At 39.0% G+C, this 27,160-nt stretch overlaps 1 protein-coding gene across 3 annotated transcripts in view; it reads right to left on the bottom strand.

The window, feature by feature from the left end:
* TLE1 (TLE family member 1, transcriptional corepressor) overlaps positions 1-26,584 on the bottom strand; it is a 71,377-nt gene extending 44,793 nt beyond the window's left edge. Inside the window, exons 1-7 of one of the 3 annotated variants that reach the window (XM_041405596.1) lie at positions 26,447-26,520; positions 26,026-26,297; positions 25,761-25,861; positions 24,134-24,197; positions 23,995-24,039; positions 5,634-5,696; positions 4,721-4,825 (exon numbers count right to left, since the gene is read on the bottom strand). In XM_041405596.1, the coding sequence (XP_041261530.1) occupies positions 4,721-4,825; positions 5,634-5,696; positions 23,995-24,039; positions 24,134-24,197; positions 25,761-25,861; positions 26,026-26,040 (393 nt within the window). In that variant the 5' untranslated portion in view covers positions 26,041-26,297; positions 26,447-26,520. Of the gene's footprint in view, positions 1-4,720; positions 4,826-5,633; positions 5,697-23,994; positions 24,040-24,133; positions 24,198-25,760; positions 25,862-26,025; positions 26,298-26,446 lie in introns of all 3 variants that reach the window. The other 2 variants (XM_041405595.1, XM_041405597.1) reach the window with 2 other exon arrangements.
* Between the last annotated feature and the right edge of the window lie 576 nt (positions 26,585-27,160).

Genomic DNA, 27,160 nt, shown 5'->3' with positions numbered 1-27,160 from the left:
CTTCTTCTGCAGAAAATTGTCTTGTTTAGACACTACCTGCCTTGTTTAGATACTACCTTCCTCTATATCGCTGCTCCAAGATTCTTCATTTTCCATCAGTCCACAGAGAGTGGGTGTGTGGAGGTGAGGTGTCAAGAGGAAACCAAATTAATTAACACCATTCTTTCATATTTTACACACCTTCTCCTAGATTTTCTCTTTTGAGTAGGTCAAGCTACTAATACCTATCAATACCTCTCCATATTTTTCCTCCAAGCTTAGTGACACTAACAGTAAAAATCTGACCATTGTTTGGGGGCTGGTATTTTGAGAACACCCCTATCATGCTGACAAGTACCTTCCTCCCTTGCTATCTACTTTAAACTGGTAAACTAAATTGGAGGTTTTGTATTCTAAAAGTAACTACCATGAATCCTAGGATAAAACTAAGGTTTCTGTGAGCTCTAAAATATGAAGAATAACCCAGCACGTTGCTACACAATAGAGCTCCTATTGCCAGAGTTCAGTAATTTAGACTTGTGGTTATGGAGTTTATGTTAAAAGTGGGGGGAGTGTCTTGTGCTCACTAGATCTCATTTTATTTAATTTACAAGAACTAGGCAATTTCCACTCCCTCAGCACATAATGCAGATCATGCCTGAGAAGGATCTAAAGTAATGCTACAGCTGCTTAGCTCTTTCCCTTGCACTAAATTCTGCATTCGTTTCTGCTCTAGTCTGTATTTCTATTTTATAATGAAACACACAGCCTAGTTATTTATAGGCTTTCTAAGGATTAACTACACCCTCATAAGAATAAACCCTCAAGAGGTTAACCTCATCCTCTTAAGCTTCACACACTACAATCCCAGAGATAGCTGGCAACCACAGCCAAGAGAGAAAAAAATAATCCCACATCTTGCTAATCCTTTAGCCAATCACCTCATGCAACAGTGGAGAGGCCTCTTGGAGGCCAACAACTCAATCTGTCTCAGGAGAACTGTCAGTCCAAAAGATACATATTTCACTAAATCATTAGCAACCCACCTCAACAGGAAAAATAAGACATACCTGGCTTCTTAGTTGTATGCTGAAATCACACATCAAAAATACTGCGCTGAAGAAAGTTTCCTGTTTGCTGCTTGTATTTCTCATTCAGATATTTGCATATTTGATTCATAAAACTAGTCTATTGATTGGAAAGTAAATCTAATCTTCCATTGTTCATACCTAGACATACCAATTTAACTGTCACTTATACTACCTAACATGAACCTGTTATTTTCTAGACATATATCTCAAGAAAACAATGGCACAAAAAAACAAGAAAAAAGTGAAACAAAACATAAAAAAGCCCAAACCACCCACCAAAAAGCCAAAACAAGCCTTCAAGTTATACCATAATAGTCTACCTAATACTTTCATACAATGATCTAGTCTTCCTCAACTGCAGAAGTGGACACTGCCTGCAGCTGCAGCAAGGCCAAGGAGTTAATGGGGGCAGTTATCCTTTTAGTTAGGGTTTCTCATTTGTTCATTATTTATCTAGCAAAATTGCTACTTCATTCTACTCTAATATAATAAATATTAAATGGTGCTATTAAAAAAAAAAAAATTAAAGGAGATTGTTTAGCCACACTGCTAACCCCTGGCTGACAGTAAAAGCCTTCAAGAACATGTAGGGTAAATGTACGGCCAAGAGTATGACTGTTAATACCAAACATCATCCAGGGTTTTTTCCTGAAGTAAGAATTTTTAATCAACACAGAGGATTAGCACTGCTTGCAAGCTCACTGAGTCCTACTATATTACTTTCTTTAAAACATGTGTCAATTTATTCATTCTATTTTGTACATGCTTAATATACACCTATTCCAAAGCCTGGCTTTTGATTTTGTAGTCAAATTCTCTGAAAAATCCTGGTCCTGTGCGACTATAAGTCTCTATCCTCATAGTCTGTCCTCTAATAGGCTTCGCTCTTCTCAACTGGAAATAAAACGTAAAAAATAAATGTAGTTCAAAACTATGTTGTATTTAAAAACATTTTTCCCGGTAATTCCAATGTCTTTGTTCCCTTCCAGAATTCACACATTGCACAGAAGTAACATGAATTTCTCTAACTGAAGGAAACCAACTGGGAAACTCTTGAATCATCTGGCGTCAGGAAAGAACAGCCCTTAAGGACAGAAAGGAAGAGGGGGAAAAAAGGCAAATCCTGGCAAAAATGCAGAATTTTATTTAGTCAAGAGAGACCAGGCAAGTTTGTACCAGCTAGCAAAATGAAATTTCCCTCCTATCCTCAAGAATTATCATATGCGTGTATTTTAGGTAGTGTGACACCAGAAGCCCCTCAATTGCATCTTCTGCTGTTACAGATTGGTCCAGCCTATTTGCATCATGAAAAGAAGTTTGATGATCTTTCATGCCCATAATAGGTGTCTAAACCGTTAAATTACTATATCTTTTCTTATCTTGAAAGACACTGCACTTTAGCAGCATGGCCCTTCCATTGTTCTTTACACTAAGTCGGGCCCCTGAACAATACTGACAGCTGCTATCAAACTGCGCCGTGCTCACCCTCGGCGCAGCTGCCGCTTGTAGGAACAGACAAGCTTCTGATGTGTCCTCCCCTCTGGGGAAAGGGCTTGACACCCTGAGTGCTCAGCAAGGGGGAGCAAAGGTCCACTGAATTGTCAGTCTGATTTTATGCTATTCAGATTTTCCAGGACATACACCGTCCCTTTCAAACAAAACCAAGCATATGTCAGAGCATGAAACTTATTGTGCGGCACAAGGTAACTACTGATTAATAAGACTGTAAAAGATCACTGGGACATACATCTAATTTTGGCATTATGTAAATGTGTCCACCTACATGGTCAAACAAATTTTGTGCCCTGCATGTTAATTTCCTCTCTCACAGTTTTGTATTTATAAGGCATCGTTCAGGAGTCTTTCAAAAGACACAGGAAAGTATTTCTTTAGGTAAATCTTGGAGGATTATAAAACAAAAATGTTAGAGCCTACTATTCCTGCTTACAAAGAGCTTCCCTCCCTGCTCCCCAAAACTTCTGAAGTTCTTGGTTCCATGTGGTACTTGTAGATCCTATGGCTTTTAAGACTGTATTGTGCGGACATTAAAAGGAAGCAGATGACATGCTTGAGACAGCAAAAATTGGTTTGTCTAAGTAGCACTATTTTAAGGCAAGAAAGAACCTTTACAAATATGTTTTAATATGTTTCCTTTTCCTCCATAAATTCTTCTTTAAAACTAGTTCATAATGAAGGGTTTTCCATTCCATTTTCATCCTTAAGAAGCAATTTGTTTTAAAAAAAAGTAAGAAAGTACGGTTCTCTAATCTTTGCTAATCGAATACCACAAATATACATGTGGCGTATTTCAAAGATCAAATCAGGTATTCATAAACTAATTCATTACACAAGCAAAGCATAGAGGAGATTCTGACAAATACAGATGTAATTGTGTGGGTTTCTAAGATGTGATTAGCAAATCAACTAAGTAACAGTCAAAATTTGATAGGAAGGAAAAACAGCACAGATTTGAAGGGGGGGTATGTTTATGCAAAGCTAATCTGTCAAGTGTAATAAAGCAGCTTGAATAAAATTTAAGCTGAAAATCCACTGAAGCTCCCCATTTCAGGGAGGAAAAGCTATTAAAAGGAAATGAAGGTCACCCTCCCAGTTTATTTCACCTAATTGACTGCCAATAGCTTACCACAGGCAAACCGACTGCAGATCTGCAATTGAGAAACTGATGAAAGGAACATTTTCAAGCTGAGGCTCATTCTTTTAATCCTCCCTCTCTCCTATTTTTTTTTTTCCATCTCCAGTTGGGATGTAATTTTAAGCACAGATGGATTAACTGGTTCCATTGTCTGTAGACGTCATTGGACTATGGCACTGTTAATCCGTACAGCAGCATGTCTAATTATCATTACAAAGTGTCTGAGGGAACTATAAAGACCAGCAGGGCATCTTCTCACAAGCAATTAACATAAATTGATAAATGAGTAATTTGAATCCGCTCAAGGCACTCACATATGAATAAAATCAGAAAGGACAGGTTCTTGTTTCGGCTACTTCTTTCACTTAGTCGGAAGGGCAGAAAACATGAGAAATATTCCAGACTTAGTGGCAGGGGAAATGAACTCATACAGTGGAAGAAATGTATGGTTCAAAAAGTTCATTAATACAAAGCAAATGACTTGTGATTGACAACCAGTCACAAGCAAGTAGTATTAACTTTTTTAGCATATTTAAAAGCACATTCTTGGTGAAAGGCTATTAGAACACTGTGTCAGACAATTAATACTACTTCAAAAGCAAGTGAAGTTTCTATTCAGTAGCTTGCTAATTTAAAATTCATGAAAGATTCACAAGAAAGGGAAAGAAAGAAGCATGAATAGTTGTATAAGCTCCAAGAACTCAAGTGTCACAAAAAGCATGAGGAAAAAGTATCTAGCTCAACTGACTTACAATACCCATAAATAAATAAGCAACTCTCCTAAAACTCTATTTCTTGCAGAAGTTTTGTTACATGCAGCACCGCTGGCCAAAATTATGTTCTGACAAAGTAAACTACTACCCTTATCTCTGCTAAAATCTATGTGAAACAAAATCACTTCAGCAACAGAGGGCATCAAAACAATGTTAGAAATCAAAACACCAAGTTTGTTTTAAAAATAGCAAAGCAGTAAGATATGAAAGCAAGTTATACACACTGTAGGAGGTAGACCTGGAAGGCCACGTACCCCGATGATGGCATTCAATTCAGCCATGGTCACTTGTTTGGCACGTTCTACAGCTTGGGCCACTTGTTGCTGATGCTGTTGAAAGAAGAAGGGGTATAAGGAAGAATTTGTGTTAAGGTATTACCACACCATATCAAACCAGGATCACAAACACTTGAATAACCAGATTGTCAGCAGAAGCCCACGCTACCCAGTGCAAGACATCTCATGCAGGTAAAAGGTAACAATGCCCTATTTTTCACCTGCTCAGAAGAAAGGAAGAGACCTGAAGGCAGCCTGCTTATCTCTTCCCCTAAGTCCCTTCATTATTAGTTGTCTGGCAAATGAATAATCATTTTTAATGGAGCTGACAGGACAATGTTTTGTTTACATTAGTTTCAGTTTTAACATTTATGGACTCTGTGCCCACATAGCAAAGCCAACTGAAATTTCAAACCAGGAAAAGCTGCCCACAACATGCTAAAATCACAGTCATTCAGACTAAATGTAGGTCTACAACTTAAATAGTGTTTTGCACAGGAGCTAAACACTCACCTTTGATATAAATTATGTAGAGAACATAAGCATGCTTATTTCACTAGATCTACACTTGACAACTGAATATCTAATAAACAATCACCATGATTAGAAAAAAAAGCATTTTCTCGTATTGCTACTATTTTACAGACTCCCACTCTCCTCAGGCAATGGATGAGGCTGAGCCATTGTCACCAGTTTGAACTCAGATTTGTTAGATCAAATTAGCAGGGGGTTTGCACACTTCAGCTATAACAGATGGTCCTTACACTGGTGTATTGTGATAATATTAACATCTTAAAACTAGCTAATTTGCAAACAGAAAAACAACATAATCACACTTTAACAGCTGAACAGTTTTACTTACTTCCTGAGACAAAAATGGGATGACTTGTGCACAAATTGTATTCAATCTCTTCGCGATTTCTGTCTACAGAGTAAAAGTATTTTGATTAAAAACTGCATTTTAGGGGGTTTGACATATTAACCAGTATAAAGTATTATATTAAGTTCAGACAGTGAAGAAAGTAACAAAATATTACCCATTTTTCATACTACTGCAAATATAAATACTTAATATACAAGGCCAGACATGGAAAGAAATTTCGTTAGCTACTCTAGGACATCTGCCATGTCTAAAGCATCGAATCTGTACACACATTTAGGCACAAATCTGGTCCTTGTATATAGTTCATTAACAAGCAGAGCATTTTTGAAATCCATTAACTCCAAGATAAAGCCTTTTAAAAGATAGATTTATTACTACTCAAATTATCAAGCAGCATAACATGAAGGCAGCAGGAATAGAAGAAAAATGCTTCTTTCATGATCAATTTTATCTGCCTATTAGAAGGTAAAATGACAAATATACCATTGGGAATACAAAAGAAATACAAAAACAGAAGTGAGTAAGAATGGAGACAAAAAGTACAGACTTCTAAAATACATATTGAAAGATAATTAAAATAATGCAAACAAGGAAAAAAAACATCAGAAAATGGGATCTTGTGAACAGCAAATTTGTGAAACCATGAATAGCAGGAGAAAAAGGTTAGGAATAAGAGAACAGAACAATCCTTCAGGGAAATCAACAGAGATTACAGCAGGACAAAGAGTTTGAGTCCCACTTTTCAACAGCTTAATATATCTTGTACTTCTGCATCTCCCATTTTGTCATGTCAACCTAAACCCTGGAATCCTGGTGGGGTAAAGGGATCTTTTTCTCTCATTATTCAGTGTTATCTGTGTTTACAGCCTTTCAGACCTATACATCTGCCCATAATTCAGAACCACTATTATAACTAACCCTCAAGCTACCTATACAATTTCCTCAGTCTTCCTTAAAAACAGCAATTTTAGTCACTGTAGCACAGTTGCACAAAACCAAAATCAGCATCTGGACAAGAACACAGTTTATGTAAGAGACACTGAACAGCTCCTGTCCATCTCAGTTGTACAATTAACCCATAAAGATATTTCTTGGTTAGTTAGGGGTTTTTTTTTGTTTGTTTGGGTTTTTTTGGTTTTTTTTTTTTTTTTTATGTTTCAAGACAGAAGAAACAAGCAGCCGCTACTATGAATCATTAGGCCTTCTATGAAATCACATGTATTAAAGCTGAGCAAAGATAAACTCACTTAAATCAGACTAAAACTGTTAACTCTCTGCCAAGCCTTTCCCTGAACCTTCCCATAATTCTGAGGTTTTTTAAGAAGACACTGTGATATTTTGATCTTTATACATCAGTCACATAATAATTGGGATACAAAAATCAACCCTCTAGTTTTATGTCTCAGGAGACAGGTGATTTGGTATCTAAGCATAATTAGCAATCTTTAACACCTCCTTGCAAACCTCTGACAGACACAGGGAAGATACATGATGGCATCTAGACCTGTAAAACACCTCATCTCTCTTGACATGAAGCACTCCACCCGACCAAAGCCTGATATTTGACACACCCAAAACTATATAGTTTTTCAGAAGCTTCCAAAGAAGTTGTGGGATGGTTTCTTCCGAGGATTAACAGGTTTCCCTCAACTAAGGGCAATGAAGTGACAGTTGCTTTACAGGAAATCTTTGCCCCCTGCAACAATGTGAAGATATCTCTATTCTCCGCTGAAACACCTATCATTTCACCGGTACCACAGCGGTCTTCTCCATTCTGTCTGGGCCACAGCCATAAAACATCCATAATTCCATGTTTAGCCTTCAGTACTAGTACTACACACATAATAGCAAAGCCAATACTTTGAAGTTACCAGCTTATCTATTACTGATCATCAGACTTAACTATTACCAAATCTGTTGGTATTTCTCTGTTAAAGGAAAAAAATCCAAACACATGTACTAATGGGCATTTTTCCACATACCTAGTATATCTTGCCAGAAAGCAGGGTATCCATCAGCTGGTATTCCATCAGCTGTGGAAATGTAGTCTGTTGCATAGCAATCTGTTTGGATGATGTTTAGCTAAGATGTTTAGGATCCAAGGACTTAATTGCCCTAGACCAATGGGATTAACTTTGTTTTTCAGACAGGAACAAGTATGAATCATAGCAGGTGACAAGAGGGGATAGAGAAAGAATAAAGTAAAAAACTCAGTGTCTACTGCAAAGTTCTTTGGCCTGTATGGGCCACATAAAAGTCTCCCTATTCTGAGGTAAATTTCCTTATTGTTGCTATAAGAAAACAAAATGCAATCCTACTTTTAGTAGAGACTGTAAAATACGCAAGCTGTCCATATTATTGGAGTTGTCTGCACCAAATCTCAAATATCTGAGCTACACTAATAATATAGTATACATGACATCAAACAGTAAGATAAAAATGCAGTATCATGTGCATCTGGTAATAACTGCCCTCCAATGAAAGTCAGTTAGATATTTAATTTATTTTCTAAAAATGAAGGCAAAATCAACTTTCCCCTTTTCCACACCAATCTTCTGTTTTAGTTATTGTCTCAGTATTATCACACCTGATTTAGTGTCAGAACAGAAAAAAAATGTATTCTTCTTAGTTTTTACCAAAGCTGGGCATCATTGATGACCATATATGAACAGCAACCTTAATTCAAGTACAGTGCTAGATAAACTTAAATGTACATGCCGTAAAATAAGTTTATTTTGAGATTTCTTGCTGTTGTTACAAGTGTCAGTTAAGAGACATCTACACTGAAAACTGAAATGACTATTCTATTAATCATAAAAATGTCTGCTTGCATTTAAAAGGCAGTTTGTCTAAGAGAGTTTTCACACACGTTTTAAGTACTTAGCATTATTTATCTACTATGCAATTTAATGCACCTCCTGTTTGCTGCTCTCTAATATTAAGTAAAAAAAATTAATTCACAAACATGTTAAAAGTATTTTTGTTGTCTAGCAATTTGTCAAAGTTAAATTTTAATGTACAATTTATGTAATTTTGCTAATCAAGAATTGTAAGAAGTTGTTTTCAGAACTGAGAAAAAAGGAGTTATTTTAAATGTAAATGCAACAGTTCAATAAACAATGCACGTTTGCTTTTTAAGGTGAAATACCCTCAAGTATGCATGTGCGTGTGCCTGTGAGTGTGTACACATTCATTCCGGAAAGCAAAACCCCTTTCTGAAAGAGTCAAGGAGAGTTTCGTTAATCAAGACTAGACATCAGTAACTGGTGTCATTAGAGTAAGCCTCCAGACCTGGGGCTCATGAATTTGAAAGTCTTAAAATAAAGGTACTTATCTCCTGTTTCTAGAGGCCTTCGGATATAACATAACTACTACCCAACTGCTAATCTTGAGACATATAAAGAAGTCCTAAGGGTGAATAAACAAAGGAAACTTTGCAGAAAGCTGCTCAAACATAGACAAACATGACTAATTGCTCATGTTCTGTGGCTCCTTAAAGCAGGCTACAGAAGCCTGCATCTCTTATGGAAGTCCTCTGAGCTCTACGGCAGCTCTCAGCAAAGCATCTGAAGTGCCCTTAATTGTTTGTGTTCTTAATGCAGAGCCTCTTGAATACATTCATTTTTAATAGAGAACTTGAGTGTGAGGCCCATCAAAGAATAACAAAACTACATCATTCGCTGGTTCTTACTGCTGTAATGATTGTCTTTTGATTTATTTGCAAATGACTGGCTTGTCAGACCCCTGACTGAAGTGCTACCCCTCCTTTCTGAAGTATCATTAAAAATTAACATGAAGGAATTCAGCTGCATTTTGTAAAATTAAGTTGAGCTGATGGATTTTTTTCTCTTCACTTGTGTAATTTTTTTTGCCTCTGTTCCATTTAGTTAAGGACTTAAATGTTTTGACCTAACCATTGCCAAACTCAAGTGTTTGTACTTAAGTTTGTCTTGCACACTTGTTAAAAGTGAATTCTTAACATAATGACAAAGAACAAAGCAGCCAGACTAGCTACTAAATACAACACTCATTTAAACAAGGCTTTTTACTATGGACTTAAGCTTGTTTGTAGAATTTAATTCTGTTTTCCTTCTACATTGTTAGAAAAATGTATTGATCTGTTTTCCTTTACAGCAGCCTGCTCCAGATAATTTTGCCTGTACTTTGATAGCCTGTACTTTCCAAAGCTCCAAGTAAGGTATCATACCTAAACCACCACAATTTCTTGAAAAGAACAGATTTTTTACAATGAAATTAAAAGGAAGTATAATACAAGTATTCAAGTTCTGTTTCACAGCATAACAAATGCCCACGTGTATTTTAGCTCTAATGTAAGAAGCCCTAGCTTGTGGGAACCAGCAGTTTAACTTCTGAGTGAAGAACACAGACTTTCTCTGAGGAGAATTAGTTAATCCCCTTTCAGCTTCAGAGGTTTAACAGGAGTAATTTTGGGTTTGCTACAGCCAGTGTCTACCAATACATATCCCAGTACTAACTTCAGCTATAGGATCCGTGGTGATTTAAGACAAAAATTAAATCTTACAACACATTAGTTTTAGCAATCACTTGCACTGCAACAGCTGCTCCATTATTATTGCTGAGACTCAAAGCTGTCCAGATTCTATTTTACAAAGCAATGCTTAGCTAAAAATGTCCATTTTAAGTCAGAATCTTGTTATTCTTTCCTGCACTGAACTTCCAGCATCACAAAGTTAGATCAGATCTGAAAGCACTATCACCAGGTCTGAAGTATGGGTTTATGTATTCTTATTTATTACATTTTCATTTATGCTATTATTTTGATCCAATTTTGAAAACCAAATTTGTAATAAATTCAGAAAAATACAGCTTAGGAACATAATTAAAAGCAAAGCAAAAAACACCAATGTTCTGATAATACCAAAGAAGCATGTCCTAATTCATTCCCTTCAAGCAAAAGAAACAGAGAATCAGCCTTTAATGCATGGAAAGGAATATGCTGCTAAAACACATTCACAAAAGCTTTAGAAGTTAATTCTTCAGCACTTTGCCTCTGCTTACACCTTCAAGATTTAGAAAGCCAAGTATAACACTGAACTCCTCCTGGAAGGACAAAATGGACTTCCTGCCATTTACAGCATGTAACACAGTAATCCACTGGGGAGGAAAGGTCAACGTTGCACTTTTGGTCATTACTGAATCATTTGAGATTATCTGTGGTGGGGATGAGAAGAAAATCGAAGCCTATGCGAATGCTGCAAATGGCTTGACCTCAGGCCCAGTTTTCATCTCCATCTGTTTATGAGGCATGTGAATAAAAGCCCTCTTTCTGGGACATGCTTGACCATTTTTTTTAATCCCCACTGCAAGCAAAAACTCATTCAAATACCCAAAGACTTGTGAAATGCGGTAAGAAAATATATATTTTAGTCTTGCGCTGAAGTTAATATCCATTTAGCATTTTAATTTTTCCAACAGAATCACTGAAGCAAGCAGTGCACTTAAATGACAAAGCCATTATTCTTTTTGTGATCAAGACCTTCGAAAACAAGAGAAAGCAAACACATTCAGAGAGCAATTACCAAAAAAAAAAAAAAAAAAAAAAAAAAAAAAAAAAAAAAACAAAAAAAAAACAAAAAAAAAAACCATATTTCACTGTGCTTAGCTTTCTGTATTTCACTGTACTTAGCTTTCTGCATGCTTTCTTAGTACTTGCCATAGCAAGACTCTAGCACCTCCAAAAATTAGTTGCTAAAAATTCAGGGGATGAGGGGATGTTGGAATTATAATTAAATCTCAAAACCTAAACACTCAAAAGCTTCAAATGATTAAGGTTAGCATTCTGTGAACTTTGCATTTCATGAGTTACTGAATCCAGGTTGAGCACAGAGATATGCATATATTATGAATGCCCTTTTATTTAAAATTAATACACTACATTCCATTTGGCCATGGCTGCAAAAGATAAAAAAATAAAAATAAAGGCAACATGCCATTTAAAAGTTTAGGCCCCCACAGTATATCAATGTCAAACAACAGCGTGTCAAGCGAAGATTCAATTCAGGTAAGTGCCACTGCCAAATTTTCTTGTTCCCAGACGTGCTTTAAGATTATTTTATTGCTTAAAATTTAATTTGTTCCAACTTGCGTTTCCATGACAACGTTGGCTAACCCTGCAAATCATTTGGGTAATTGGATATCTTATCTTTCTATTGCTCTCAAATCCAATGATTCTGGAAGAACTGCAGCAGCCAATCAAATTTACAGGCCTCCTGAGTAATAGACTTGCACAAGTAGCCACATCCATCTCCCCTTTTACTGCCGTATTAACCAACCTGTGACAAACTGCGGAAGTCGGCCTTCCAACTGTATTTTAAATTATAAACACTGTCATCACTAATACTCTCACCAATCGAAAGGAATGAGAAGGTTTATTCTCAACAGATACTTGATATTCAATCTGACAAGAAGCAATGGGTAGCATTCCTTTCAGCAACAGAAATAATCACTGTATTTTGGGCATAAACTTCATTTTAGCATAACATGTAATTAATGAACACAGTTCTCCTTCTGCCCCACATTAGTACTACTCATTTTAATTGTGAGATCAGTCACCCACAAAATTATATTAAAATCCCAGAAGACTAGGATGAAAAATCTTTAGCAATAAAAAAACCAAAAGACCACTGTAATGCTAGAGGGAGTGGGGAAAGGAAGAAGTAGCAGAAATATTAACAGAATAATAATTCAAAATTATAAAGATACTGAATGCCACCTAGTTTCCACAGTGAAATTAGAGAGCTTTAATTCAGTACCTAAACTACTTTTATCTGAATCCTCTTAGATGCTCATTTAAATTACAGAAAGGTCACAATAATTTAAACATAAGCTACATATGATGCATAAGACAACAGCTACACTTGCCAAATACCTACTACAGATTTGGATGCCATTCAAGTGTAAAGTGACTGGATATATTTCAGATGTCTAATTTCAATGCTTTATAAAAATAGAGAGAGGGTGTGTGTAACTCTCAATGAACCACTGTACACAACTGCCCATCCCATTTACAGCTCCAAGTCCTCTTGAAACAAAGCCAACAGGCAACAAAGACTCTGTTGTCAGGATGTCGAAGTGCTCCTTTCACATATCTTCACTATGTCAAGACTCCTCTTAAACTTGGCTAAAGAGGGCAGTTACCACATTTCTCTTTAATCTAACTTCAGCCCATCTTGCTTAAGGACTCACAACTACAAAAAGTGCTTATCTAAATTTTAGTTCCATTGTTTAGTTTCCAAGTCTAAGCTAACCTTAAATACACACAGAAGTATTTAAATCTCTTAAGTGAGTGCACAGTTTGTTTTACTTTCAAGCTGTTTTCCAGAACACAGAGTTCCCACTTTTATTTAGATTCCAAGAGATGCTGAGAGAATCAGCAGCTGACTCTAATCCAGAAGAGGTCTTTGCCACCTTTTCCTCCAGGGACACAATTTCTTTGAACCATACTGCAGACATCTAGAGACCTGCCAAACATCTCAACAACTAATCAGGCAGAAAACATTACTATAATACAAATGGGGAAAAGACCAGGTTGGTAGGCCACTACATCAGGTAGCTGAATAAACTCACAGGAGACATCCATCCAGTAGAACAGCCCAAAGTACCAGGAGAACCAAGAGGTTTTTGGGAGAAACATGAATATCAATGAGTTCCCTTCTTCTCATCTGACTACACTCTAATGAGTTGTTATGGTGCTCTGTAGGCAGCATGGTCTCCAAAATTATCCAGCACACTTTGCAGTATTATTTTTAAGGTCACTAAGAACTTGATTCACTCTGGACAACTGAGCAACACTGCACTACACAGTAACAGGGAGATGACAAAGAGCACAGAAAGATAAAAGAACATAAAAAATATAACCCTAACTGCTACACTCCTACCAGGAAAGAGCACCAGCAGCTCTTCATTCACTTTAGGATGCTATTTTAAAACTACTTCCTATTTTGCTCTTACTCCCATAAGCGACATTTGAATTTCTGCAAATATCTTTTCAGTACTTTTCACACTGAGCCACTCGATTGGGATGGCAGTAAAAAGTCAAAGCTCATACACCGCTGGAGAAGTATCTGGAATACATTTCTAAAAAAATCAGAGCATAAAGTTCCTCAAACCAAGCACACAAATTTACATTATGCAAGTCAATAACAAAGCTCCCAGTCAGGATTCTGTCCTTATCAACATTCAAGTAAGACTGTAGCAGCAGTAAGACTAGAATTTATTTACTAGAACAATATATATGCCATCCAACAAAAGAGAAATATTAAGACAAGGGTCTGAATAATGGGGGGGGGGGGGGGGAATCTTATCATTATGCAACAATCAGACTTTAGAAATAACTACCAAAGTAAGCACACCAACTAAGTCACATGTACTACTCTAAATGTGGTTTCACCATTTTAAAATACTTAGTACAGTCACATCTAAGTTTCAAAAATCTATCAAGTCAGAAAAACAATTTAAACACTTATTCATATCAATGCTTCAGGTGCCATCAGGTGACTCACTAATGAATAACAAGTTAAGAGGATTGACAACTCCTTTGATAGTAACTAGTGGAACTACCCACTACATAGGATTTACAAGGAAGGTGAACACAATGGGTATTTTCACTGTGTAGGGGAAAATGGTTCACAAATCTTTCAGCAAAACTTTGGGAAAATGACACTAAATTCCATACCCATTTTATTATTTTTATATATATTCTGTTCCTTACAGGAGAGAAACAATAATAAAAAGACTATCTAAATTGCATTCTAATAGACAAGAGTGTCATAAACAAACACAGCTCAGAAATACTTTTCAGCAAAAAATATCAGAACTATGCAAAGTCCAAAAAGGTAAAGTAATTACAGATAAGATTGAAAGATTATGTTAACATCTTTGCTAAGAATCTGACAGTCATAGAATTATTGAGAACAACACTAGCAGCACAGCAAAAACTTCATGGGAACAAGGACAATACTGCTCAATTATTAAATCATGTACAGACAAAATCATTTGGCGTTTTTTTGAAACTAAGTCCTGCATTCATGATAGGTCCAGTATTTTTTTAGTATTTCCCACTAACAAGCATAAAGATCTCTTCATTTACCCTAATCCTCAGTTTCCAAAGAGTTTCAAGCTGAGAAAGACAGAATATGCTAAAGAATAGCTTCAAAACTCACTTTACAGTGAATGGAAAAATGGACTGAAAAGTAAAAAGGATAGGAATAAAGGCCCATAGCATGCCTAGACAGGAACATAAAAGAAAAGGAAATAATGGGCCTTAGGAATGAATCTCTTGGTCACATAGGATCAGAAGTTGAACATAAGTCAATAGCAGGCTGTTGCAGAAAAGGCTGCCACCGCAGTAAGCCGTTTTCTACGTAAGCCTTCTATGCTACTCAGCATGGCATTTCCTCCCCTGGAGTACTCTACTTCAGCTGGGCAACACCATTCAGAGAATGAACACTCAACTTCAGAGGTATGCAGCACGGTTCTGGAAGGCAGAGGAATGATTTGCTCTCCTTTTCCAGGGTGAAGAAAATGCATGGTAGAGAGCTGAAGCTACAACAGAAAAGACTGAAGCTGTAACTGAAGAAGCACTTCAACAGCAAGGACATAAAAGCAACCTGTTACCTGAAGAGCTTGAGGGTTGCCACTCCTGTTGAAGTCTTCGCTAACAGACAGAACAAGCATCCTATCAGCAATGACCTTGGTACAGCTGATCCTGCTAGGAGGACACAGGGAGGCACTCGGTCCCTGCTAGTGACGTGATTCTAGAGTTCGTATTTCAGTTTGGATAAACAACCTAAAAGCTTTCCACAGGTCTTGTTGAAAATTTTGCTTTTGTTTAACTGACAATTTATAGTCATCATTTGAGGCCACAGACAGCTAGCCTAGTTTACTGTCTGAAAAGTAATGGATGGAAATATAACAAGCCATTTTACAAGAGAAATTTTACAACGATATTTTACAACAATAGAAATTCAGAATGACCTTACACCCTTGCACCTTAAAGATGGATGTTTTACCTTTTTTTTTTTTTTTTTTTTAGTGAAACAAAAAGCTTTGTTGTAAATAGGAGCTGTTGGAGCAAAAGTACAAAAGAATGATCTTTCTGTAAGTAATTTTTCCCAAGAAAGTGTAGGGTTTTCATCTTTTCTCCACAGCTTAATTCAAATTTCTGCACTTGAAGTTGAGATCATCATGTCTTGAAGCAAAGAGCATGGCATTTCAAGGGGTTTAGAACACTTAAAAAACAAATTCATAAATAGGCAGATTTCAACAGATCATAAAACCCACCCAGCTTCAGACATCCTTTCTTTTTCTTCAGCTAACAAAAGCAGGTTCTCATAGACTTAATGTCTCATCAAGATGCAGCTCAGCAAGCATACCCATTCCTGCTCCCATTCTCCAAAATGAAAGCTATCTTTTGTTTTTGCTTGTTAATCCATAGAAGCCTTTAAAATGGCACAAATAGTGATGGCAGCATTTTGTTCTCTAAATCAATTTTATCCTCAGCCATCAACTAGATCTTCCAGCACACAGAAAGATCAGTCCTTCCCTTCTAATTCAAAAATCCATACTACCATTGTCCTTGCAAACTGCTAAACAAGCAGTATCGGCAATGCACTTGTGTTCTGTATACATATATTTACTGCAAATCCCAGTGGCTTGCTTCCTAATGCAGTTTTCTATTGTGTCTGTTCTTGTGTCAATACAGTGACTGGTCACCTTACAAGTAAGTTGCTTTGACCAACTGTTTACACAAACATCAAAAAGCTTCAAGACAAAGGAAAAAAAAGACCAAAGAGAAGAAAGAGAACATCCATGTTGCTGAGGGAGGGGACAAAAAAAAAAAAAAAAAAATCCAAAAACCCAAACAAATTAAGAAGTCTTAAACCAAAACACAATTGAACCTCAGTTTTCTGTTTTGTTGTCACATAGCCAAAAAGGCTAGTTAGCTGTTCAGATCATGTATGAAGTACAAAATACTTTCAGACAGGCAGCCCTGACACAAAGCTTACCTAACACCCCTCAAAGAACTTTAGTCTGTAATTTAATCATCAGTGCTAATTTGTTCACAAAGAACAAATGTTCTGAAGAACATAAAGAAAAGGTGGGACCAACTTAGCCGATCCCCAGTTAGTGACTAGACTCTTCTAATACACTCTACAATTTCTCATTAGACACAGATATTATCATTATAAAAAAGTTCAGGGACATTCACCAAACACAGCAACTTCCTGAACTGATTTCCCCATACTAGAAAGTGTATTTTTAAAGTAGGCTTGCTAACAACTGAAATAAGATTCAACAGTCAAAACAAAAGAAATCCGAGCATCTCACCTTGATGCTGTCAAGATTCATATAAACCTATGGAAACAATATTAAAATCTCTAACTTGAAAATATAATCAAAATAATTTCAAGGGAAATTGGAATCAAAAAAGGCTTATGGCACTACTTCACAGGGTAGTAGTATTTTAAATTTTTGTTTTGTTGGAGGTTTTTGTTTGTTTGTGCAGCACTAAGGCTTCTTTCTTAAAAGAGACAACCTCGGGAAATAACTGATTTTTAAGTCTAACCTGATTTAACTAGAGTTCGGTTAAGATTAAACTCAATTTCAGCAAGCTCTAATCCACTTTTCAATCACCTCCAGCACTATGCCAGAAACAGTTCACCGCTGGAGTTTCACAGGGGCCTTTGCTGCAATCTGTTTTACTAATGTGATCAGCAGCACAGCCTGGAAAAGACAGCAAGCAGCGAGTAAGAAAACTTGCTCCATAAAAGAATTAGAAAGGAAGTAAATACAAAGGCTGCAAGGAAATAGAAATACATTATTTTATCCATAAGAAAGTAAAAGCAACGGCTGAAGAATTGCAAAGAGACCTTACAAGAGTAAATGGGCAATGAAACAATTGTACATAAATAAGATTTACACACACTAGGAGTAGACATCCCTAGCCACGTAAAATGATCGTCCCTGAGCTTACAATTATCATTCAAGATAATTCAAGAACTCAAATGTGAAAGGAGTCTCCAGCAGTTCAGCATTTCATGGCAGTGAAAAGGAAAAACTTGGAAATTTTACTGAAGAAATAAAATTTAAAAAAAAAAACAAAACAAAAACCATCCAAAAAATGAAAAATAAAAAGGTGGCAAAGAAATTAAGGTAGTAACGGAAATGGTGGAAATGCAAAAGGTGGTAATGGAAATGAAATAGAAAAAGCTAGTAATACTAATCTCTCATTCACCAGCATCCTGAGAGCTGCAGAGACTTTTGAAAAAGGGAACTAAGAACTAAGTTAAAAATTCAAAAAGGTTGAATGAAAAGAAAGTGATCAAAGAAAGCTTCACAACTGTTTAAGCTGGGACTGCCCAGCCTTAAAAGGAGTCAATATAGATGGGCTGAAAGAGGTACAACATTTGGACTCTGTTGAAAACACAGCTCTGCATCAACACCTTCTGTCCTGAGAAGCAGTGACCATCTTATAGAGTGGAAACCAGGATCAAAGCAAACAAAGGTGGGGGGTTGTCCTAAATCAGGCACAACTTTCTCCCCACAACAGTACAGCAATGGTGGAAACACACCAGAAAGTAGTTTTGCAGAGGAGGGCTCTGGTGAACAAGTTGAATATGCATCAGCCCCACAGTCATCTGCTGATGAAGGTTACACCTCATGTGAAGACACAGGAGAATGACTGTAACCAACTGGCTGATTGTAATAATTCCCCTTTCTGCTCCCCTTGTTTGGCAAGAAGGAAGATGCTGCTAAACTGGAGCAAGTCTCTAAGTGTCACCAGCAAGATGATCAGGCAATCAGAGCACACATCATACCAGGGAGAAAATAGATTTGATCAGCTTCAGGAAGAAGGGGATTAATGGGGAGACAAGACCTCATTGCTGAAAAACAAGTGATTATGGAGAGGACTACGTCAGCTCCTTCTCAGAGGTGCACAATAGAAGAACAAAAGGCACACAATGGTTACCAGTGCGGAAAGGCAAACTCCCAGTTGGTGAAGGATAAAATTCTTCACAATAAGGGCAGGTCAAACACTAGAAAGTGTTGCCCTGACATGTCACGCTATATTACCTCCAGAAAACTGTTCTAAGTAGAAATTTGATACTTACAAGAACACAGATTGCAAATTCAGCTTGACTATGGGATCAACCTGCAAGAACTTTAAAAGCCATAGCCTCCAAGTAATCATAAGGACTAATCTGTTAAACTAGCTGTTTTGACAATTAAATGCAGACAAAACTATGAATTCTCCCTGCCTTTTTCCCCTTTCTGAGAGGAACTATGTAAACAACTATTGTTCAAATACCTACATTTAAGAATTCAACTAAGAAGTGTGATGCAGAAAGTGACAATACTAGTGCTTGACATAATTGCCATTAGACATCCCTAAATCATACCTCAAGCTGAAAACTAATTTCATTAGTTCCATTCAAAGCTGTTATCATTTTTAAAGCAGGTACTGTGCAGTCTTCTGATAAGTGCCAGTTGATCCAAAATTGTTTTTAAAGGCTTTTACTGTGTGCCAGTGGTGATCTATCAAGTCTAAAGGATCCTAATTTCCCATTTTGCATAGGAGACATTGCAATTTTAGCACTTTGCTGCAAACACTCAAGTAGAAAGGGACAAAAGGCAATTCAGATGCTCAACTTGATTTTGTATAACAACCAGCAGAATAAGGAAAACCATTAAGCTTTCCCCACAGAATCTGGTGTGACAAAAGCATATTGCACACTCAGAAAGCATCTCCCCTACTCTTTCCCATACCCTGAAAGTTACCAGCACTTTTCTTCATTCCCTCCTGCTGAACACAGATACACAAAGTACATCAACACACCTTGTGATGGAAGCTCCAGTAATGCAAGGGAAATATAACAATGTAGCTGGTAAGAATAGTGTTCCTCACTCTGGCTCTGTGAGGAACATGAAATCTGGTAGACTAAGTCTAAAATGAGAGATGATCCAGCCCTATTTAACATATATACAGTGTTTACATTCTGACACGCTTTTAATTAAGTTCTATATGGAGCTGACATAATAGATGGTATCTGACAACATGGTTATGTGAAAGACACATGGAGATGTACTTCACAGTGCCCTGAATCTGTCAGATAACTCCTTCACAATAATGTTGGCCTCAAGCTTGAAACATGGTTCAACAGTCACAAAAGTTGAGGAAATTACTCTTAGTCTTTTCTCCTCTTTAAAATTAGCAACTCTAATTGTGGTTGAAATAGCTAGGCTGCTGACACAACTGTACTCATTTAGAAACCAAATATTTGTAGAATAAGTACAATTTTTTCAGAGAAAAATACTGTCACAATCAAGCCTACCATTTTCTCTTTTAAATAAAAACAGTTTTTGCATGTCTTTTGTGGCTGTGCCAGCTGTAAAACGTTCTTGAAACATTCACTGCACACCACCAAAACCTTAAGGAGTTTTTCATTCCAATAATTAAAATGTAGGAAAAAAGAAGAAAATTAATTTATCTTTAAATCCCTTTCAACAGCAAAGCCATCCTACTCAAGAGCTGCAGAGAGCTAACTAAGCTCCTTAATTCCCTCCTGTTTAACCCTCTCCTGAAGACTGATGTTCTAATGAGATATCATTAGAAGACTTTGTCCTTTGCCACGAAGCATTAGAAATTATTCCCACAGAACAGTCCAGGATAAAACAGACACATAACTCCTGTACAACTGGTTAACACAATGCAGCTTTGGAGCTTGTATACTTTTCTACAACAGGCAAGATACTGAATGACAGGTCTGCCTCCAGGCAGGTCACAGAGATCAAAAAGACCCACCCAAAGAGAAGGAAACCTTGCTATTACTGCTGGGACAACAGAAACCCAACGCTGCAGTAGTTTATAAGTCTAGCACTGCTGAATTTTTTTTTTTTCCTGTGGCTGCCTGCCAATGAACAAAGATAATCTTGCACCTAACCAATCCAGACATTAAATGCACAGGAAACCTTATTTTCTGACTTATGACAGAAGATGACAAGGAGAGCTGGCGAAAATAAAGACACAGTGCCCTAGGAGCCAAGGGCAGCAACTCTAAGTACAGCAGGATTTTTAACACCCAACCAACTATTCATCTTGGCACTAGCAGTTTATTCATGTGCTTTGCCAGCCACAGATGTCACGTTGAGGAAAATCTCTCTTGGACAGCATAACACAGAAAAGAAACTGAAGACCACACAATGTTCTTATTCATTCTGTCTTGACACATATGAAAACAACATCTAAATCAACCCATATCCTCCCTAAACAAATCCTCAGGTGGTTGTTTCTGTTTCAGATATGCAAAACTTGTCAGTAACTATTCACCTTAAAATAATTTCTACAAACACAGTGTGTCTCCATAAAACATGCTCTTAATAAAAAAATCTCTGTAATTATTTATTTGAAGTTTAAAAACCTAACCTATGCAGAAAAAGAAGGAAACAAACAAAACCAAATCTGAACCAGACACATATGTGTCTAAGAGATTATTTCCTGACCACTATTCAGCCAGCAGGTGAAACACAGCAGCACGTTGATTTAAGCACACATCACGCAGTCAAGCACTGCAAAGGACCAAAGCTAGATATGAGAAGGAAGCCTTTCCATGGCCGTTTCTAGTCTTAAATGCAACATATTCAAGTGAAAAGCTCTGCTTTTTGTGTATGCAAAGTTCACCTCAGTTAAGTTCATTTATAACAACATTCAAGTCTTGACTAACTTTATTTTAGTTAAATTATAACAGATTATTAAACTAAATGAAGAGAGAACTGCTGACACAAATCCATCGGTACAAGAACTCAAACTCATTTACATGCAGGCTAACTGCAAGTATTTCATTTTATCTAAGTGACTGTACCTTAACAGTGATGTACACACCACACTCCATGAATAAGCTCTGCTGCATTGTAATTTTGTTTTTCAACCAGCAGCCCAAGCAGTCTGAAGTGTTTCACACAGAGCAAGTACAGCATCCAAACAGGAGGAAGATCTTAAAAATGTTAAAGCTTGTTCACTAGAAAGTTTCCCCATCACTGCATTTTCCAGTAACAAAGATGTTGTCAGAAATGACAATTTTTCATGTCCCCTGATGATGCCTTGCTAGCATTTGGTTATAAGCCATAAAGCAGGAATAATTTCAGCCTGTCAGGAGTCTAGCTAATGCCCAGTTTCCCCCTAGAGAGAATTCCTGTCAAACGTAATGAGAGCTCCAAAGGCCCTTTCTACAACATAATGAGCACTTAGGCCATGCTGGTGATCAGCCAGCAAAAAGCATCAATTTGAGCCTGGCTACACCCTTGGGGGTAGATGTCACCAGTTAATAAGAATTATGATTACTATCTGTCAAAAGCCTCCTCAGAACTTATCGTTAGAGTTGGAAATTCAGAAGAATGTCATTGTTAGGGTTTTTGGTTTTTTTTTTTCCTTCCTATAATCTAAGGCCACCTACATACTGAACTGCAACACCATTTGGCATCCTCAATGCAGGCATCTAAATCAACAGCCTTTAACATGAAGGTGCTACTTTCACCAGAAATTAGAATTACTTAACATGTAGAAGCATAGTATCTGAGATTCACATCCAGAGAAATGTATTTATACCTTCAAAAGCCTATTATTTTCTTAACAGCATGCACAGAGCAAGTGTGCGCTACTGTCCCCAGCTACAACTAACACAAATATAATGTTCTGTCATAAATCTTAAAAGCTTCCGAAGTATCACCGCCTACTGGGTACGTAATTCTAATTGCCATACATTCAGAACATTAAACCTTTATACATATGTTAAGGTCAAAGTGGGAACCTTAGTTCTCACCCACTTTAATCCTGTGGGTTTAATTGATTTTACCTAAATTCCTAGTACCCTAACTGAAATCACACATTCTCTTCAAAGAGCTCCTGAAAATAACATCCATTTTGCAGCAAATTATCTCCCTATACAGATACTGGCTTCCTCACACATTACAGTATGTCAAGAAGTTGTTGAAGAGAAAAAAATTCAAGAAAATCTCAAAATCACAAAGCTATGAGAAGTCATCTCACAGAAAAATGGACATTCTTCTAAAACAAAAGCCACAAGACAATTTGTTAAGCTACAGTACAGAACCAAGTCAATTACTAAGCTTGCTGCTCCATCTGGTTATTTGGTGCATTATTAAAAAAAAAAAAAATTGTCACGATACAACTTCTCGACTTCTTTTAATGGCATTTTGAATTGAAACAAGCAAAAACCCCAAAGAATACCTACCCAGATTTGAAGACGGAAAGCTATCATGGAATTACAATGCCACCCTATCAAATATGGTATTTTTAGGGAAAAACAAAACAAACAACAAAAAAATTCAAAGAGTTCAGAGTTACAAAAGCAAAACTCAACTCTGTAATTCACTTGCTTAATGAATGTCTTTGAATATACTGAAGATCTGAAGCCTGAACTAATCAATTTCTTCGCTGTGCCCTAGCCGGTCAGCCATGCTCTTTAATTTAATAAACAAGAGTTTTAGATGAAATAACACATACACATCAAGAAAGAATAGTATTGTTGCACTTTGAAATGTGTCCAACTGTGCAACTTCATCTAATGATAATTTTTTTAAGAGGCCATCGATTTCTGAAAGACTTATTGTACTAGCATCTTGATGAAAAAGTGAATGTCAGCATATCTACAGAATACTTACACCCTGCCATTAATGCTTTATTTGGCAGACAATGACTACTCAATTGAGGGTCCTCTGGGCTGTGCAATCATTTAGCTTTTCTTCTCTTATGAGGTCCTTAGTGTCTTGTTCCAGTTCAATACTCTTTTTATTCACCATTATAGTGGCCATAAGTGTGAATTTTATGGGAACTTGCAAACTCATAGTCATAACTAGAGCTTTCCAAGTCACTAATCTCTTCATACCTTTATAAGGCAGGGATTTGAGTACCTATGACTACATATGCTACACAGACACAGGATCAGTTCTACATGTCAGCGCCTCTACCAGTAACAAAACAAACAAACAAAAAAACCCAACCCAAAAAACCTCAAACTTGTAAAGTACTAAACTGCATTTTTAAAACCACAGATACAAGATCTTTCCTATTAATGCCAAAGTCTTTCAGAACCAATACCAAAAAAGGAATTGCTGCTTAACCTAATCTACACCTCATCTGACAGGAGGTAGGCAAAGGTCTACTAATCAGGCTATAAATCAGGCTATTGATTCAGACACTATACAGTCATCTGAGCATAAACAGCACAGCTACATTTAAATGCACCAGACAGACTGCGGCTTAGAAAACAAAATGTCTTACCTGTTTGTGCATTTCAATGTTTAATCCATACGACATTTCATAGTACTGCAAACAAATGAGCATACGTTATTTTCTTATGCTGACTTTCATTGTATTAGGAAATATTTACTGAAATAAAGATAAAAACAAATACGCTTACCATCACATAATGCCTCTGCATTTCCGTCTTTTCACTTGCCAGTTTCTCACATTCCAATTTAAGGCTACAAAATAGATCATACTTTAATGTAACACGTCATTTTTTTGGCATCTACCCTCCCTATTTGTATTTTGACAGATGCTGCTAATTAAAAAAAACTCAAACTGACTTGCAATATAGAAAGACTTAATCATACTTGAAATAAAAAGGCCAAAGAAGAAATTTAAAGAACATTTCATAGATGCTGTATGAGGCCTGAACTGTCTACAAAACCTAAACATATCCACTCTTCATACTTTGACAAAGAGCTGCTATTAAGTGCTGCAACTTACAAGTTAGAATAGGATCTGAATTACCTGTAAGTACTTCTCAGGAGTGAAACATATAAAAATATAGGCATTTCTTTCCATACAGCGTTTAGTAAATGACTGCCATGTAACACCACTCACATTTACAATTACAGCTTGAGTATAATTCTTGCCTTAAACGTATTCTAGCAAATGTTACCTTGCCTAGTGCTTGAAAAGTGGTAATTCTGACTATCATTTACTGGCAAGTTTCTTTTCCATTTTTGTTTACATAAACAAAAGTAAGCTGCATTTGCATGTCTCATCACAAACCCTGATATAATGCTGACTACTTTCACTGAGAGCATCAATGTTTCCTTTGTTTTCTATCAAACTGGGTTTTTTTTAATTATACTTGTGAGCATCCTATGGAACAGTTAGCATGCAAGCAGTATTTTTCACTCATACAAAGCCAGATGTTTAGAGTTTACATTGTATTTCTTAAGCAATAAATGGCTTAAGCAAGTTAAGACTACAGTATCATAGGTAAAGGAAGAGGAAGCACAACTAAAACAAATTTCTGACTGGGAAACTTGTAAAGCTTTTACTTCTCTCCAAATGTTACAGGTGCACATAAGTACAAAATCAATGAAGATTAATGCTCCTTAACACCAGATGACCAGGGTGAAAAAGAACCAGTACCCTAAATCTCTGACAGGACTTCAGCAGCAAGCACACACCCACAAAGAACTTCTGAAGGGCAGAGCAACAACGAGTAGTTGTTGCAACTTCCATGGATTCTGGTAAACTTTGTGTTACTACTCTGAGTACTTGTGTGTTTTAACTGTCCTCCCTGGCTCTCAACCACAGGACGCTGGCATTTTATTAATTTTTGCATTGACACCACACACAAATGAGCAAACATGAGAAGTAGCCTCCTTAACGCACTGCCCCACAGAACTGGTGCAGTATATAATTTCTCGTGATATACTGAAATGGCCCCTCCACATACAGGTTCCCAAGACACACTGTATTTTTTCAAATGCACAGAGGTGCCGAACACTGCAGTTTCGACAGCTCAGCTCCCGCAGCTGCCCGGGGAGCAAGGGTCCGTTCAGGGCAGGGCTGTCTCCCCGCACGCTCCTCGTTCCCTCGGAAGCCCGCGCCCGGCCGCGGACCGGGGCTGCCCGCGCTCCCCTCCCGGCCCGTCAGGGTCCCTCGGCGGGGATCCGCCGCGACGCCGCACGCCACCGCCTGGACGCGCCCGTTCGCTGCAGCCCCCCGCGGCCGGCCGGGGACAGGGCGGCACTCCCTGGTCCCGGGGCGGCCCGCCGGCTCACCTGTGGTACTGCGCCTGGAGGAACTGGAACTCTTCCTTGATGCGGTCCAGCGACTCCGGGATGGTGAACTTGAAAGGCTGGCCCGCAGCCTGGTGCGGAGTCTGGCGCGGTGGCGGCACGGGAGAAAGATGCACGTTCAGACACTGCGCGGCCGCCCCGCGGGCGAGAGGAGGCGGCGCTGTCCATCGCGGCCGGGCCGGAGGGATGGAGACAGCGCCCGGCCCGGTCCGCCCCCGCCCCGGAGCGTTGCGCACTTGTTACCCACCTTCCCGTCCCTCATCTGCGGTGGGGCTGAGGTTAACCACGCTCCGGCTCCGACCCACCCGCTCCTGCCGCCGCCTTCTACACGAAAGCGGGAAGTGCCGGCTCCTCCCCGCCGACCCCCGCCGCGGAGGCTCAGCCAGCCCCATTCCGGGCGCTGCGTACGGCGGATGCTGCCTGGTCCGGCGGCGACCCCCCGCCGTCCTGCCCAAGGCAAGTAAGTTGCCCACGCAACAAAAGTATCGGGGGCCGCTCCAGCAGGCAGGATGAGCCGCTCTACCCCGGAGAGAATGAACTTGTGAGGGCGCCTTCCTCTCCCTTCCCCACAGCTTCAGCCGAGCAAGCGAGCTGGAGGTGCGCCCCGGACTGCCCAGCCCTCGCCCCGCGCCCCGGACCCGCGGAGCGGAAGCCCAAGTCGTACTTACGGGATGCCGGCTCTGGGGGAACATGGCTCCGGCCGCGGCGGGTCTCCCTTGCAGCGCGGCTCTGGCGGCGAGACTCCCCGCCCTACCCCGGCTTCACACCCGGTGCGCCAAGGGGACAGGAGCGGCGACACCCGCCGACCGCCTTCCCTCCGCCGCCGCGGGCAGCAGCGGGGCAAGGCGCGGCTCACTGCCCCCGCCGCGGGGACATTCCCCAGCCGCGGCGTCCTTTGTTGCTGCTGTTCCAAGGAGGACTGAAGGTGGCCGGGAAAGGCGGACGGGCCGCGCCTGGGACGGTTACCAGCGCTCCGCGCTCTTTCGGCTGCGCTTCGACCGGCGGGCGGCGCCCGCAACGCCCGGGCGCGGCGGGACGGGACCCGACGGGGCGCAGGGGGGAGGCAACAGCCGCCCCTCAGCGGGAGCGAATAATCCCCTTCACGGACTCGCAAGTGGTCGATGCGATTGTAAGACCGGAAACCCCAGGCGGAGGCGACTCCTTTCTCCTCTTCTGTCCCTTGTCAAAAGGGGAAAACCCAGCCGTAAAGAGCGGATCGCAGTGTCCGCGGCGGGACCGTCGCAAGCCGAGGGGGCGAAAGAAAGTCTCCAGGCAGGGACGCGTTGCTCGCAGGCGTCGGCGCAGGGGCCAAACCACCGGCAAGACACAGAGCGATGAACAAGGGAGGAAGGCAGGAGGAGGAGGAAGGAGGCGGGCGGGGG

This window comes from Onychostruthus taczanowskii, unplaced genomic scaffold, assembly GCF_017590055.1.
Source record: "Onychostruthus taczanowskii isolate IOZ18803 unplaced genomic scaffold, ASM1759005v1 scaffold237, whole genome shotgun sequence".
NCBI lineage: Eukaryota > Metazoa > Chordata > Aves > Passeriformes > Passeridae > Onychostruthus > Onychostruthus taczanowskii.
This window is presented reverse-complemented; position numbering and strand designations above follow the sequence as displayed.